The sequence below is a fragment of the Paralichthys olivaceus genome, chromosome 13 (assembly GCF_024713975.1).
Source record: "Paralichthys olivaceus isolate ysfri-2021 chromosome 13, ASM2471397v2, whole genome shotgun sequence".
Classification (NCBI taxonomy): domain Eukaryota; kingdom Metazoa; phylum Chordata; class Actinopteri; order Pleuronectiformes; family Paralichthyidae; genus Paralichthys; species Paralichthys olivaceus.
The window spans coordinates 21,576,436-21,594,670 of record NC_091105.1 but is presented as its reverse complement, the minus strand read 5'-3'; the positions used below and the strand labels follow the sequence as shown (position 1 = coordinate 21,594,670).

The 18,235-nt window shown below is 41.3% G+C and overlaps 1 protein-coding gene across 11 annotated transcripts in view; it reads left to right on the top strand.

The window, feature by feature from the left end:
- Window positions 1-545: 545 nt before the first annotated feature.
- The window catches only part of plecb (plectin b), a 126,989-nt gene continuing 109,299 nt past the window's right edge, over window positions 546-18,235 (top strand). For 3 of the 11 annotated variants that reach the window (XM_069537957.1, XM_069537953.1, XM_069537951.1), the window contains exon 1: window positions 14,359-14,592. In XM_069537957.1, coding sequence (XP_069394058.1) covers window positions 14,502-14,592 — 91 coding nt within the window. In that variant the 5' untranslated portion in view covers window positions 14,359-14,501. Of the gene's footprint in view, window positions 977-3,896; window positions 4,098-14,358; window positions 14,593-18,235 lie in introns of those variants that run through there. The other 8 variants (XM_069537946.1, XM_069537944.1, XM_069537947.1 and 5 more) reach the window with 5 other exon arrangements.

Sequence of the window (18,235 nt, the reverse complement as noted above, 5' to 3'; positions counted from 1 at the left end):
GATGACGTATTTTACACATTTTCTACTTATATTATTATTCATATTTTTGCTGTAGGGTTTATGTCTTTTGATTAAACCTTTCTTTTTTGATTATTATGAGGAGCTTTGTTGGCTAAACGTTTGCTATGCCTCCGTCTTTTTTCTGCCATTTCAAATTTTAAATTGAATTGAATAATGCTATGTTAATTTTTTTTTAATTATTGTTACTCTCCAAACATCCTTTAGAGACACACTTTGAAGAATTGCACTACATGGACAATAATTAAATTATGATGATGATATTTGTGTGAACATTTGACATTTTTACACATCAACAGCTTTCTGCCTGCGCATAAATCCAATCAGCAAAATCCCAATCAATCATTACATGTCCTTACACTCTACCCTCTGCAGCGTCCCGCAGGCACCACAGTGCTCAGCCCGGGACAAGCAGGCGAACTAATCGAACATGAGCAGTGAGTCATGCAGCTTTTCACCGCAGCACCAGACCCTACTGGTGGAGAGGCGCCGGTAATTGCTCTCGATCGGTTCGGCCAGTGTCTCCACAGCAGGTGGAGGACGCCTCTCCCCTCTCTCCTCTGTCGCCATGGATGTACGGAGCGGCATTTCACAGCCTCGGGGTGTCAGCTAACACATGCATGAGTGATAGAGTTAAAGAGTCCCGCGAATACAGAGGTGTCGCCATGACGTCGGACGGGAAAGAGCAGAGAAACATCAGATGACTGCGGATCCAGCGCCACGGGTCTGCTGCACAGCCTCCTGCACGGTCCTGCCTCCTGTCAGAGGAGTGGCTGCTTCCACATTATAACCGGCACACACGTGCTGTTTGCTGTCACACACACATACACACGCTGCCCTACGTTGACTCTTGTTTGTCTTGGTTGACTCTAACCTGTAAGACGCAGAGTGGAGCAGCGGTTCATGAATTGAATGGCTGTTTGTCAGGCTTTTACGCACCGATCCGACGCAGCATAAGGTAAGACTGCGCGCGCGCGTTTGTTTGTTTGTTTGTTTGTTTGTCTTTGGCTTTGAACCTTTCAAGAAATACTGGTAGGGTAGGTTTGGCCTGGTGTTAACTCATCCTCTGAGTTTGTGATGTGATTCTCAGGGATCAGTTTATTACACGAGCCTCAGGTTAGTTTGAAATGACACTCTGGAGTCTTGAAGGTGCCCAGGAAAAATATGGGAAGTTCAATTGCACCAAATTGTCCCTGAATAAATGCCCTCCCAGTGGCGGATCTAGGATTTGTTCTAATCTGGGGCAGAAAGGGGCCACAATTTTCACCACCAATTACATGTCCAACATCCATGCACAATTCTGAATCCTCTGTAAGGTGCATGTTAAATTCACTCCATGTTAGCTCTATAGCCTTTAGCAAAGCCACACATAATGAAATATGTTTTGTCAATTGTTTCTTGTTCAAGCACATTGTTCAAACAACTTGATGAGTCAGAATTGTTAATGAGTGACCAGGACCCCCCCTTTTTTTTTTAAAAATGTACTAATAAAAAATTAATATTGATATCTCTTTCACAGAAGAAGATTTATCAGGCAATTAGAAAACCTGCTGTTATTAAAACCCAGCACTGGCCAGTGTGGCCATTCTTTGTTGTGTGTCAGGGCTGTGTGGTCTGTAATCTATTATATCCATATCTCAAGCTGGTGGGACATTTTGCACTGAATAGAAAATCAAAGGCCCAAAAGGATGAAGTGCCATGACATCACTGTAAATGTGCACGTTATTTAATGCTAATGAAAGCTAAAGTCTAATTGTGCAGTAGAGTATTGTTTACGTTTTGCATTTAAACGGAGTCAATGGTGAAAAATGCTCCAGACATGGAAGAATTATCATTAATTAATAAAAGCGGCACTGTTCTTAATATGTTGTCATCCGTCTGTGTCTGCCTGTTCTGTGATGACATCATGACCTCAGTGTTTGCCCAACTGGCCAAAACATTTGCATGCGCACAATTTGATAACTTCACAACACACTGAACTTTGATCCCAGGTCAGCTGTGACAACATTAGATACAACCACCAGCATTTGTCCAGCAAAGCTCATTCTTGAGCAGAGGATTAACTCTCAGTAGGTGTGTCACAGTCATTAAATAGATTTAAAAAAAAAAAAAGAGATATGTCTTTCCCCAGGTCAGTCAGCTCTCTAATATTTATGTTGACAGAAAGTAGAGAGATTTGCATCATGACTCGAAGTGACAGGCAGTGTCAGATCAGCCAGTCTCTCAGGAAACACCACGTCACTGGTCTTTACACATACAGTGTTTATGAGTGCTGCTGATAGTGACTCATTTATCCACTTTGTGTGGGCGGAGCACAGGTTCACCAGCCACCATTGCCAAGGTGTGTATCTTTCCTTGGGTTGTGTTTGGTCTTGCCTCAGCACACACCTTTAAATGCTATGATTACATCAGCAACTGTTGGGTTTTAATTGCAAATATAATTATATTTGGGATATATTTCCCCTTCACACTGAACATAGAGTGCTTTTCAAAATATTAATGGGGAATAGAGAAAGTATGATATCATGTGGAGTGAGTTGCATTATCTTAACAAAAATGATTGATAACCAGCTCTATCACACTATAATGCTGCACATGACTGGTAAATATTTAACCTCAAAGCGAAGGTCAGAGATTGAACAAATATTCAAAACCAAATCCACACTGAGTGATTCAGCAGATATCGTTTTTCTTGTTGAGGGGAAATCTGCATGGTTTACCAAAAGATCACTTTTGCCCGATGATAATCATAATACAAAATGCTGCTTGTCATATTACAATCACATATTATTTTCTTAGAATATGAGTCTCTATAGATGCTGCAAAATGTTTCTTTCAGTCTACAGATTATGCAGAGTTAAGAATGATTATTAATCTCACTATTTTGCATGAGCAGGTTAAGGTCTATTCAGTGCCGTTATTCATGTGTTCATGGAGACTTGCAGATTTGCCTGCTGATCCTATCTCACAAAGTCCACACAGTGTGTCTGAGCCCTGCATTTTGCATGTTATGGCACTCTCTAACACCAAGCCCTTTTTTAAGTTTTATCTTGCTGTGCAGTAAGTATTAGTTAAACATTCGAGGAGTGAGGTCACAGGACATAGAAGAAGAAGCTGACACAGGAACAGCTGAGCTGAATCTGCTTGGTTCACTAAACCATGAGTGTGTCGTTAAAGGGATAGTTCACCAAAAAATGAAAATGCACTCATCATATACTCACCATTATGCCGATGGAGGGGTGGGTGAAGATTCAGAGGTAAACTTTGTAGTTACTGAATCAGATACGAATGAAGTCAATGGTGAGCTAGACTTCAGATGTAATGAAACAACAGACAAAACACAACATGCCTCCATACTGCTCGTGTGGTGTCATCCAAGTGTCCACATGCCCCGACGTTCATATTCCACTTAAAACAAAGTCATTTACACCATGTTTTAAGCCTAAATGTCCACTGGAAGTGGCTAAGCTAGTGGACGTATTATGTCAGAGGGTCCGTGAATGCACCTTGTAGGAAGATATCAGTGGACATTTACGCTTAAAACTTGGTGTGAATGACCTTGTTTTGAGTTAAATGTGAATGTCCAGGCTTACAGACACATGGATGACACTACATGAGCAGTATAGAGGCATGTTAAGTTTTTTCTGTTGTTTTATTAGTCTGAAGTCTAGGTCACCATTGACTCCATTATTATTGGATACAGCAGCTACAAAGTTTACCCCTGAGACTCCAGAAGTGTTTGGGGACTCAAATACTTCACTCATCCCTCCATCGACATGTATTTTATATTCTACAAAGAAGATACTGTACAGTTGCATCAAACAGTCATCGTCACTTCTGTAAAGTGTTGAGAGTACTCACTGCCCTTTAATCACTAGGGTCGATGATGGCGACCCGTAGAGACAGACGCAGGGATCAAACCCCACTGGAGGAAGACTATGGAGAGAGAAGCACCGACGCCCCCTGTCCTGGAGACACCCTGCCCTGGAACCTGTCCAAGCACCAGAGGGTCAAACGCTCTAAGTCAGCCTCAGGGGACGTCCTGGATCCAGCAGAGAGGGCTGTGATTCGCATTGCAGGTAGGATAAATATACTTGTTTTAACCGTATCTAACAGTGACTTTTATTTCACCTGCAGTGGTTGAAGGTGTCACAGGTTGTGTTTTATACAACTTGACTTCACTTTCTATCACTTTCCATCTGGAGATGGAACTGCAGTAGCAAGATCCGGCCGATTCACACGCTTGACCAATCATTAGTCAGTGTCAGCTGTCAATCATGATGTATTACCTCATTTGTATAAAATCAAATAATGAGCCCATTTAAAACCAAACTAACTTGAAATATCTGTGATCAGTGTGATAAGAATGACCTAAAATGACAGAAAGCATCTTTGAGAAAAATTTACGACACAAGGACTTTGACTGTTTAAATTTGTCTTATGTCCCCATACATAAATAAAAAGTAGGGGGGATTTACGACCGCTGCAGCCAGCCACCAGATGGCAACAAAGACATTTTGGCTTCACTTTAGGGGGGCAGCCATGTTTTACATCTTTATATTCATGGTTCTGGGGTGACCAGGCCTTCCGGAGAGTTAAACATTGAGACATGAGACTTTGAACCAAAAGAGGTCAGTGAATAATTACTTGTCAACTCAGTGTTTATCTTAAAAGAGCGTTTATAACCCATAGGGACAGCTGACAGGCGTGAGCAATAATATAGAGTGGTTTATAGATCGTGTTTTCACAACAATGGGGATTAAGAAGGGTGTTGTGTTGCTAACAGTTTATTCCTTCGACATAAGAACCTTCATCAGCAGGGAGGAAAAGAAATATTAATAATGGCAACTCATCAATAAAAAGCCATTTAAAATACATTTATTAGTTATGTCAGGGCCATTGTTATGTAAGGGAATGTTCTTGTTTGCCTTCTGGGTAGAACTTGTCAGACTACATGACTTCAGTTAGTATTTGAGCTACTGACATCTGAACAGGTCACACATTTGCATTAGTACATTTGTCCTTTTAGTTGTGTGCTTTTCAGTGTCTTGAAATAGCAACGACAAATACCTGTGTTTTGTGGAGTGAGATATTATAAAATCATGTAAATGCGATGACTTCATTGTGTGATAGTGGGCTGGGTTGAGAACAGGATTAATGTGAATGGCATGGTGGAATGCTCCTCTCTGTTTTTTTCCTACTATGCATTTTAAACTGCCTTGACCTGCACGGTGCAGCTTTAAAGGTCAGGCCACTGAGGAACAATCAACCTTGTAAGTGATACTGTAAGTGGAAAAATAGGAAACTTTGAATTGTTTTGTACATACATGCGTAAGGTAGTTCTTTCTCCTTTGCAGGCTGATGATTGGTTTTGCCATCTGTACAGGATATATACATAAAGGCAAGGAAAGCAGCAGAAACAGTTTTCCAAGTGCGAGGTGTGGTTCCTTTTTCTGGAACAATAGGCTGGGATCCCGTCCAATTCCACTGCAGGGAGGCTGGAAGCACATTATTTATTTACACTGTGGGTGCACAGGGCCATCTCTGTGATGTGCTGATTGCCTGATGCCAAGTGTTAGAGGCTTTTACACGGTCCACAATCCAGGGAAGGCTTCATGTAAAAGTGAATTATGAATTATCTGGTACCTCCATTACATGAGGACCTGTTAATGTAATATATTTGTAATTTGATATCTTAATTCACCTTTGAGGGTCATAAACCTGTTGACATGTGTTTGTGTAATGACAAATTGAATTAAAATAAGTGATTACATTCCAATGCAGTGGAGCACAACTGAGTGTGCTGATATTATGAGCCAATATCGGATTATAACCCATGTATTAGTATCAGTAACGGTGGTTATGGATAGAGAAACCACATTACATCTATTTGAAAAATGTGTTTGATTATAAGGTCATTTTAAAATGGTGTTGCCATTAATGTTTCAACAATGTAATGGCAGGGAACATTATGATGAATAATGCTCATTACTAGGCAGATAGTAAAACAGGTTTATTTTTATGTCTTCTTTGTCATTGTTGTACCATAATGTTGTAATGTGCTCATTTTCATGGTGCCAATTTCTGCACAGCAAAACTTTGATCACGTTTGTTTTGGAACGCTGTGCTCCTGCCTGGCTAACAGGAAGTCTGGATAAGTTTAGCACCTACAATAGGCCTGTGTCCACATCCTCTATTTCTTTTCCTCTATCCTGTAGAAGGCCATGTCAGGCTGTGTCAGCAGGCTGAGTGAGGCTGAGCTTTTGTTGTCGGCTCTGCTGACTGACTAACTGGCTGACTGTATATGATGAGCATGTGCTCGAGGGTTACACAGCGTTTGTTAGCCCCCCACCAAGTGGCTGAGGTAACTCTGGTTCTCTGGTTGTGTCCAGTAGAAGGGGGATTTATTGTGCTTTCACCTGCTCATCGGAAGGTCCCATTTCCAGAGTTGTGAAATTGTTGTTCCAGCTTCAGTGTATCTGTCTAACTGAAGAATGCAAAACGCTCCCTGTATTGAAACCAGCTGAGGGCGCTTCCTTTAATGCCAACTAACTGTTCTAGTCTCTGTAGTAAGATGTGATGATAGATAGTGTTGAATGCTGCACAAAGATCCAACAAGTGCAAAAATACTTCATGTGAGTAACATAATGTACATCCACAGGATGTAGTAAAATAGCAGTTAAAGATTGTAGCAGTTGTATGATGACAACATTTACAGTAAAATGTAAAAAGGTGAAATTACTATAAAAGTGACTGTTGCATTGAAAAATTAGTTCAAGTAGATTCAGTAACAGTTCTTGATAATTGGAGGTAGGGGGTCGGCTGGCTAGTGATGTAGGTGGGGGGTGGGGGAATGGTACAGTCCATGGGGGCAAGGGGAGAGAGTTCAGCATCCTGACAGCCTGGTGGATGAAGCTGTTTTGCAGTCTGGTGGAGCCAGAGGCTCTGGAATCGTTTCCCAGGCGGAAGGAGACTGATGGGGGGGTGCGAGGGGTGGGTGGGGTCACGCACAATGCTGGTGGCTTTGTGACTGTGAATACGTTCCTACAAGTTGGCATTTGCTCAAAGTATCACTCGGTCTTAATACAGCTCAACCGAGCCATGCTGTGGACTATCGGTCTTATTTAGCTTATTGTGGCAGCCGGGACAATGCTTAACAGTATACAGGAAGGTCTAATGTAGCAAGCGTACCTGCTAAACAGAAAATTGTCACTGGGAAAATATATTTATATACATATTATATATATATATTTAGCTTGAATGTTGCCTCACAGAGTTGCTTTGGCAGTTGCTTCATAAAATAATCCCATTCGGTTTTTAAGAAACTGTTGAAAATATTTCCCAGTTTAACTGTGTTACTCTGTGAAGCTGCAGAGGTGTGTGCTGTGTTTGTGTCTCGACTTGAACAGGTCAGGTGTTGTTTTTTATGATTGTCAGCTATCTGTGATGTAAATGATGACTCCTCTTAACTTCTAATGACCTTTTATAGGCAGCTTACACTCTGTTCTAATCACCTGTGGCAACAGGCTGTGAAAATGAGATCGAGAGCTTCATTAGGACTTGATGTTAAGCGAGGGCCTTAATTAAATACCACTGGATATTATTACCTCGAACAGTGACAGTAGCAGGTGAGGAGACACTGGAATTAACATGAGAACCTCTCAGATCATCCTATCCACAAACCTTCATAAAAAGTATTTCCTGGAACATATTAGGCAATAAAGATGGTGTATAATAATTCTTGGCTGCTGGATCCAGTGGATTCAGTCAAAGCTCTCCAGTCAGTCAGCTGTCTGAGCGACAATAGAGAGGATATACTGGCCACTGCACGACTGTGGGGTCAGTACAGGACAGGAACTGGTCAGAGGTCAGCCCTGACCCTGGTCAGAGGAATGGGAAGCGTCGTCAGTGCTCTCATGAGACCAGTTCTCACAGACTGACTCCATGTCCCGCAACATGACTCATTATAAGATCAGACGCTCCACCCTGCCCCCATGTGGTTGACTATTGACCTTCACTCTGGGGACACAGGATAATGAATGTGAAACATCTCTCAAGAGTCACTGCAAATATTTTGTGAGCTGTGACAGACAGCATAACATTGTCATAAGTACACTTTGTCGAGCCACAGCTATATTACACACTGTAGTGACTGAAAGTTTGGGCATAATACACACACATGTATTAAAAAAACTGTATTTTGAAATTTAAATGTTTTATTGAGCTGTTGGCTAAACTAAATTATATGAGAAATGTTTAATGACACACACATTTGAACTGCTGGCTTAGACAGACAAAGCTCAGTCTACACTTAAAGAAATTCTATTTGTTTTTCATGCACATCTACACTGTGTGGAATGGAATGATAATCAAAGTCCAACATTAATGAAAAAAAAAAATCAATTAAACAGCTTTGTAACAAATCATTAAGACTCAAGTTCAGTGAATTTCCTAATCAGTTTCAAGTTCATCAAAAGCAAAATCAAGGGCTACCCTGCAGAATAATTAGGAGTTTTAAAAACTTGGTTAGAAATACAGCACAAATGAAAATAACCATGATAAAGTCAGAAATAAATTGTAAGAAGTGTTAAAATAACTTATTTTTATTTTTTCTAACATCAGATTTTTACGAGACCTTTAAAGTTTAGTTCCAGATAAGATAAAAGCTCTAAGTCAATTATTATAATGATACACTGACACACACACACACACACACACACACACACACACACACACACACACACACACACACACGAGTCACCCATTGTCTTCAGAGCTGTGAACTGACCAGAGAAAAGATTCCTCTTTGCAAATGTTAATCTCCAACCAGACGAGCACACTTCAACATGTTCTCCAGACACTTCAGACACTTCACACTGCACAGACGCAGGATGGTCTTTTGTCATTGGACAGCTTTCATAATGCTGGATTAAAGTACTGTAGCTGAATTCACTGCCATTTTATTAAACTATACCTCACAGTTTTAGGCTGCTGTTCTGATTCACTAATGAAAGCCTGTCTGTATACCTAATGATATTCATCAAATTTGAAAAAGATATCGTGTGAATTCAAAAGAGGGTTTATGTGTATTTCTCTACAAATTCTAACCTCCACCTATTCTTAAATCTCTACTGCAGTCTCAGAAGCATTGTAGCAGTGCATTAAATGTCATCTCATCATAGATCAAGCTCCATGGTGATAATTGAAAACAGCCATCAGCGCTCCTGCAGACAGCAGTAAACCATTTGCCCAGCAGGTGGCACCTTTTTATGAAAGTGCTGGTGTGCTGGAGTATTCATGGTGGAGAGTCATCACAGCGTTTGGAAAATCTGTCTCATTTCCCCCACAAGTCTCAAATGGCATTGACTACATAGTGTATTCCTTGTGCCTCTGGAGTTTCAGTGCTCGGCCTTTCTTCAGCAGACAATCATTTTTAAGCCCATTGAGGCAGCTCCTCAGACAGAACATCTTTATTTCCAGATGTGACCTTTATGCCCTTGCCCATTACACGGTGCACCAGGGAGGGAACGCTGAACCCTCGCCATCAGTTGGAAATTCTGTAAATGAGCCATGACGACACGTGTGGTGTGAGTGTGGGCAGATACACTCAACCAGCAGCAGAGTAACTGCATCACATATGTTTGTGTTGTTGAAATCTAGAGGAGGGAGCCAGGTTTTTATGTGTTTGTGTTTTTATGCTTGTCTCTCACTCGTGCTTTTACTGTTATTACAGCAACATTGCACAGCGATTGCAATATAGTGCAACACCAGTCAGTCGGCACCAGCCCTGGCTAATTGACAGAGGGAATGTATCAAGCCCCTAAAATAAAGATGACACACTGACAGTGGAAGTTTCTTTCTGGAATTACTAAACATTGCATGCAACAGATGTAGAATGTCAACAGAGAAGATCATGGCCACGCACACATTGCATTCCTTCACTTCAGCCTTTACTGTATGTGTGCTATAGAGGAGGGGTCCCTGGAATTTATGCACAACCAATTCCATTACAGTGCTCATAGTGATCATAGTCTTTCTGCGACTGACAATGCCCAGATTGATTGATGCAAAAAGAAAAGAACAGACTTTCGTTTCTCAACTGACAAAATAAGTTCTGTTCCATCAAAATCCAGACGAGAGCGAGACCTGGTGAAGTTAGAGCTGACCATAAATTCTCCTGCAATAGCAGCTGTCACATTATTGTCATTGTCAGTCTAGCTGTTGGCCAGTGTGTGTTTGTGCACACATGGTTTTGTTTGTTTCCTTCTCGGTCTTTTCCATCAGCAGTGAGCTGTGCTTCAGTAATCCCCCCTGACACTTGAATGTAAAGGATCTGCTGTGTTTTGCGAAAACTGGAGTCACATTGTCGCTACAGAGTGATGTGAAAAAGAGTCATAATCTTAAAGATGAAGCGTGAGTTAGCCTCTGTATATCAAACAGAAGAGCGTAGCTGTAGCGTGTTTCCTGGCTGACTGAAAAGCTTCTTGAACCAGTGGGGAATGCAATAAATGAGAAACATGTTGCGATTGCTGTACCTGTTTAAAGATTAAAAATGTCGTAAAGTCTTTTACTATCCAGAAAAAAATGTAGATTCATGCTTTACAACCCTAAAATGTAACAGTTATAACGGAAATTTAGAATAACATCCTCCCAATTAATTCCATGATCCTCATATACTGGTCTAGCTAGACTGTATAAAATGTTATGTTTACCCTTTAGTTGTTTATAACCACATTACTTTGTGTGTGGAATGCAGAGCTTATGTTATCCCCTTGGATCATCCTTTACACTCATAGGCGAGAGTGCACATACAGTATAAGCATGTGGAGGAGTTCACACCCTGGAACATGCACCCACACGGTTGGCCTTCCAATGTGGAAAGTGTGTGTGTGTGCAGAGTATGTACAGGAGTCCTGAGGAGGTCCAGTATTATTAAATGAGATTCACAACATACTGCTTTTCCTTCTGTCCTCAGCTTTTATCTGAGTCTAACTCATCATGAGATCACGCGCCTCTTTAAAGTCACAGCTTCACAAAATAAACAGATGTCATGAAGCCAGATTAGGTCGTCCAGCTGTTTGGGAATGGAACCGTTCAAAATACAGAACCCTCTAAAGAATCTTGTTATGGTCACTGTGTGTGTCTGTCTGTGTGTGTGTGTGTGTGTGTGTGTGTTAGATTGTGACATCAGGTATGAGTGAGTGTTAATAGTGAATGAGTTGCTGAACGTTAAGTCTTAAACGTCTCCACTTAGCTTCCACTTTGTTTCCATATATTAGCCAGCAGTAGAACACAGATGTCACAGGGCTATTTAACTTGGACACCGGCCGCTCTTTAAAGTTTAATCTGTCAGGATCTAGAGTCAACATGCTGATGTCATACTTCTGCTGTGCCGCTCCCTCTTTCAGGCACAGTGTGTGTCAGCAGTGAGCTTTTAAACGCTGCCTCAAGAGGAGGTCATGGTGACTGCATATTTATCTGTTCTCTTGGCTTTTAAAGGTCCAGTGTGTAAGATTTAGGTGAAAGGGATCTATTGGCTGAAGTTAGTTGAATATAAAATAATCCTATGGAGGTTTTACTAGTGTGGAATAATCGAAATTGTACAAATTGTTGTTTTCTTTACCCTAAAATGGGCTCTTTATATTTCAAAACTTTATATTTACATCAGGAGCCAGTCCTCTCTACGACCACCATGTTTTTCACTGTAGTCCAGATTGGACAAACTAAACACCTTTTGAGTTTTTATGACAACTGAAGCTACCACAGGTTCTCTATCATGTTTGGAAGGAGAGGGTGAGGTGAGGGGTATTCAGTTGCAACATGCAACTTCACCACTAGATATCACTAAATTCTACACACTGAACCTTTAAAGCACATTTGCTGCCCAGTGGCTCTTTGTGTAGGAAATGGTGGCCTTTTGACAACCTCTTGTCTACATTGTATTATGCAGGACAATTTCTATTTAGAGAATCCTGAATTACTTCCCTTCCTTTCAGTTTTCAGATGATCTCATTATATACAGCATGTCATTTTGTATAGCAACATCTAGAATAAAATGGATATGGATATCTCTAATTGGAAGGTTTGAGGAAGAAAATAAATTCCAACTGTGTCTGAGCTGTACTATACTATTAGTATAAAGATATTGACACACACACACGTGCGGCAGCAGCAGAGAGTTTGGAGTGGACTTATCGTGTTTCCTCTCAGGAAAGTGCCCTGGCTGATGTTAGTTTGGCCTCTGCCAAAGAAACGTCTGATAGGCTGAACTGAAGGGATTTTCCTGTTCCTATATCACATCTCCATTACTGTGCCATAACCCACTCTTGTGTGCACCAGCATGAAAATAGTGCAGTGTTTATCTGACATGTTGTCAAAAAGCTCCTGAAGGCGACAGAATGTTTTAGATTCTAACACTATCTACCCGGCTTGATCTATTGATAGTACTATGCAGTATCTCTGTGTGACAACATAAAGTTATCAGTCATTTTCCATTCAACAAACTTGTTCTGGTATCAAAGCAGCTTGTGTGAATCTCTCATAATTTGGCACCACACTGCAGCAACTGCATTAAATCCAAATGATAGATGATGTCTCGGCACATGTAGTTGACACTTACTCAAATGTTTCTAACTGCTGTCATCAGCTGGCAGGTCTCTGAATATTTAGTGGCCAACACCGGTCAATGACAAGGGCATATCTTCACTGCAACCTCCTTTGACTATACTGTAGTTATTGTGCTGGAAACATCAACTTTAGCAGTAACGGGCTGATAACACAACGGCCACCGGCTGGAGTTTGTTTCTTCAGCACAAACAGGGAGGACATGTTCTTTGTTATGAGATTACGTCCTCTAGCAACTGGCAGCTTCCTTTTCAAATGAGATTACATGAAGACATAGACCAGTGACTATTAAAGTTTAATTATCTTTGAAATAATAAAGACAGACAAAGGATTTGTGGCGAATTTGCAGTTTCTGTTTTAAGAAACATGATGTGGTGGTGGATGAAAAACTTGTTGACATGATGAATTGATAGCATACATGTGGACATTTTCAGTGAGTGTGGTATTCGTCTTGAATTTTCAAAACTAAATCACATGCCAAACTTTGATAGGCACAAAGCCCTCCATTGGCCGTGTGGTAGATAAATCCCTTTCGCAGGAAACTGTGCAAATTGATAAATAAAATACGGGCATGCTTAACTGGATTATGTAAAATGTTACTTAAAATTTGAAGTTGTAACTGATGTCAGATTGAACCATACTGATCTCCCCATCAGTATGCCATGTGGACTGGAATCTTTCACCTTAAGATACTGTAAAAAACACCACTCATGGGCCGCTCAAGCTGCATGTCTTTACACTGTGGGAGGATGCCGGAGTATCCAGATAAAACACATGCAGTGACACTCCTATCAGAGTACACAGAGTTAGCTCCGCAAAAAGCCCACTTCATTCTTGATATTCGTTAGCAGTATGCTGTTTAAGCTGTTCAGACATTAGATATGTATTCAGGACAAAAATCCTAAAAATATTTTTCTGTGAAAAGGGGGGGGATTCAGGCCAAGACTCCATCTTCTGTTTGCAGTGCACTGTTTACATTCGACTAGCAATGAGTTGAGAAACAACATCTGCGACCACATATTTGTTTACAACTTTGGCAAATCTTAACAGTTAAATGCTTGTGATTGCAGATAAATGAAATCATTGATTGTCGATGCATTTCGGTTGGAGACTGAAACGGACTTTGTACATGCACGGACTGACCTCTGGACGCTGAGACAAAAAACATCTGTCAAAATGACAATATTATTGTTTATTGTCATTATTTCCAGGACAATATGCTACAATTGTTATCATGATATGTGGATACTAAATGGTTGTTATCAGCACTTTCATGTCATTTTAAAGTGTCATAACTAATTTAACTGTCTTTCTCTGCAGATGATTTGACGTCAAAATAACAAACACATTTTGAATATTTGATGTGATTCCACTCAGAAGTCTTGATATTTGTGTGGCAGTAGGAAAAGTACGTCATGTGTTTCGGTGGTCTTGTACAAACTGTTTGCCATCGCAGTCTAACTCAGCTGAACTGTTCATCACCAGAGAGCCTCATGCTGCTGCTCTGCTGTCCTTGCTGCTGCGCTTGTGCTTGATGAGCATTCACGCTGTGAGCGTGTGCCTGCTGCTCCAGTCTGTGTATCTTTAAGAGGAGGGACCTGACATTTATATTAGGATGTCTGAGCCAGGCTATGGGAGGCTATTGACGAGAGGAGGGGGGCGTGGTGCCGGGCTGTGGAATGAAGTTGGGTGCTGTGTGTGTGGAGGGTTCACACACACAGCTGACAGAGAGCAGACACAGGACAGCAGAGGCTGCCTCACTCACACATCCAGACACAGAGGCAGAAGCTTGACCTAGAAGGAAGAGGCAGAGGCTGAGAGGAGGAGGAGGAGAAGAAGAAGAGGGTGAAAGCGCCGGCATGGCCATGTACGAGCCTGCCTACCTGCCTCCGAACGCCGAGGAGCAGGACTTCATCCAGGCTTATGAAAACGTCAGAGAGAAGTATAAAGGTGGGCGCCTGCACTCACATGACAGTGATGACAGCTACAGCTGCAGCTACATATGATGATGGAAGAGTTACCTGTGTGTGTGTGTGTTTGTGTGTGGGTTTGTTTCATGTATATGCCTTTTAAATGTTGACTCTGCACAGGTGCAAACATGTGACTGTTTGCGCATGTACCTTGCTGTGCCTTTCATCAAGCCAGCTGATGTGTGTGTGTGTCTGTGTGTTTGTGTGTGTGTGTGTGTCTGTGTGTGTGTCTGTGTGTCTGTGTGTGTGTGTGTGGTGGGTGTTTATTGGTGGAACAGAGAGGCAGACATGCACACTGCATCTCTTGACTGCTGTGTTTTATTGATCGGAGCACATGTTTGCTGTCACTCTTCCACACTGCCTGTCTGACACACAGAGTCTGTGTGTGTGTGTCCGTGTTGCAAGGGTCCAGTGGATTTTCAGGAGTGTTTTACTTTGATGTGTAACCGCAGCGACAAACCCATTCTGCTGAACTCTGACCTCGATGAAACTAAGCGAGAGAGGGGGGCAGTTAGTTGAAGTGTGAGTGCTGAGCTGATTGTTATCCTGTATCCAGTCGCAACAGAGGATACTGACAGGTGCTGCTGAGCAACAGCGGGATTTCAATAAATACAGCAGAGAGTTCTTCTCAAATTTTCATCTCATTTTATCCCTTTATCTCCTCAAGTGTGCAGCCCAGCGTGCCACTGCTGGATTAACTTACATAGTTTCCTTTTTTTGGGAACATTCCTTTGGTCCGGAAATCAACCGAAGAAAGATGAAGATGTGAAGATGAAGTTTAGGGAAAAAAATAAAATCCAAAACCAAAGACAGTGGATCCCAACACATTTTTCTGTTTTCACACTTTAGTCTTTGTTCTTGTCAGGTGTCAGCAGCGTCCCTAAGGAGCTTTCATTTCAGACTGTAGTAGAGTTTCATAGCTGTGTCCATGTCTCACATGTTGATATTCTTTCACTTCACCTACATGTTTTTCCTCCTGCGTTTTTCATCTGTTCCGTTCCAACAGATCATCAGGAAGAGGGAGAGCTCCTCTAAAAATATTGCCCCAGTTTTCTTTTTGTCTTTTTTCTCTCTTCTCGTGAGAACACGGCGACTTGTCTGGTGCTGAACACTGTAGAATCAGCAGGTTTCTCTTTGTCCATTGGTCTATTTGTGTGAATGTCTCATCTTATTTTAAATGCTGCGCTGTGTTGCAGTTTTTACACCTGTATACTGTTGGTCTAATGATTTTAACATGTGTGTAATTACTGCAAGCAAACACAGCTATTGGCAAATAGAGTGACTGCACCAGTAGCTTCTACTCGTGTTTTCATAGTGTAATGGGTTGGAGCTGCAGCTATGTACTCTTATCAGGTCAAACAGGGACCTTTTCAAAAGGCTTTGGCACCAACATTGTGGAAAGACTGATAAGTGAGTTTCAGACATGTATTCAAGAGAATAGTGAGATGCCAGAGAAGGGTAGAACTACTGGTTTTTATCAATAGTGGTATGACATAGATAACAATATGACAATTGCTATATGTGCACATGGATCCATCTGTATCTGTATAGCTGTTTTCAGACATGAAGCCAGGAGACTGTCCACACAATGGGGTCTTAACCTTCTCCGGAGTTTGCCGTTCGTTTAACACTGAGATATTTTAATTATTTTTGTTTCTTGCAGTTTTGGGTCTGTTGCATTTTAGAAATGTTACCAACACACTCACAAATGATACCAACATAACCCCCTCATCGGTTTACCCTGACATTAGTTTTTACTTGGGCGCTAGCAGCAGAAACTTGACTCGTATGTTGGCGTTGTCACATACAGCCAATCCAGAAAATGGTAATAGATTATGTGGAGTTCAGTGCGTGTCTGAGAACAGCTTATGTGTGTTTTTAGTGCTGCTGCAGGAGGTAATGGGAAGCAGGAGCTGGCTGCGTGGCAGGTGTTTATTTTCCAGACGTTCCTCTGTAGTCCATCCTCGACAATCGTCTGAGGTCCTGCTCTCCTTATTAAGGCACGCCGGTGACACAGCCAATAAGCGAGCTCTCTGACTTTGTTGCACCTCCTTTGTTCCAACCATGACACAAAACATTAGCCACAATTCTGTTGAGCATGGGAAGCTGTCAGAAGAGGCATGAACCACGTTTTTACTGTATGTACACACCATAATAGGACGTATGCAGTGTGGTTGTATATATTGTGTATTTGGTGATGTACCTGCAGGGATAAGATAATGGAAAGTATTTGGTTCATAAACATTCTCTAGGTACCCAGCAGTATGAATGTCTCTGTGTTGCGAGAAACTCATCTTTACTCTTGCAGAATGTAAGCACCGTCCTACATACTTGTCCTTGTCCATATTCTCTGCACATACTGACCTGGTTTTATTCGGGGAAAAAAACAACCGAGGGCTTTTTATTCTTCTCTAATAGATTTGAAGCAATAGATGCATTTGAAGGAACAACATACTGCGTGAAAATACTGGACTCTTTCTCTCATATGAATGGTGACCGCCTCCAGGCAGACCACAACATTTTGATATGATGTAAAACCTTTACTGGACGTTAGAAAGCTGTCACGGATTATCTTCAACATGCTGCCATACAAAGACATCATTTGCCTCTGTACAATTTCTACTTGTGGATCGTTCCCCATCTCTGAGCTGTCAGTCCATTCTTACTTTTAGGTAAAGTGAAAGCTCCCCTCAATGGTAAAAATGGTGTTTCTCTATTTCGTTTCCTATTTCCTCCTTCAATTGTAGCTAAGAGGATGTTACTATTGGCAACATTCACTTTGTGTGGCATCAGTGTGTTTGCTGCTTTTATACTGAAATATTAAATGGTATTTGCCATGAAAGTAGTGTAGCTGTAGGGATGGCATTTTACCCAGACTAAATATTTCTATTTTGATGGATGTCGTGATGTCATGTAATGTTTCCTCCCTGAGTTTTTGTCTCCGCCATCGTCAGGACAAAATATAGATTTATTTAAAAAAATGATAATAATATTAGTACAAATTAGCAAATGTTAGCATGCTAGCACTCAAAACCAACATGAAAACATGGTAAATATGAATCAATTTCATGTTAGCATTTTCATTGAAATAATGTTGCTTACATTCTGTGCTTACAGCTTCACTGAACCGCCAGCTGGAGTGAGCTTAACATAATTTATAAATCTTGTTCTGCTCTGAAGGCAGAACAAGATTTATAATAAAAATTAGTTTTAATCTGATAGGCAACGCTCTGGTCTTACTTGTTTCTCTCTAGATTAAATTGATATTAATTACAATATTAGAGCAACTTTAAGACTTAAAAAATAAAATATAAAATCAAATTGGATTTGATGTCAAAAGTATTTTCCAGACGGGTCTAAATGCAGTTGTAGTCAATCAGTCAGTCGGCTTCGTCTAATGTTACTCACTGCTGTCTCATTGCTCTAAATTGTTGGCTGAATGATAAAGGCCTGGCCGTCTTCCCACTTTCCTCTAATGCAATTTGTACAAACAGCTGATGCCGATGTTGCTGGGCTGCCTTAGGGGGGAAGTGCCCCTCTCAAGTCGGGTGGACTGCTGAGGGTGCGCAGCTACGGCTGGAATCCATTTTTTGTCCTGAGTGTGTCCTGTAAGGCCGTGTCCT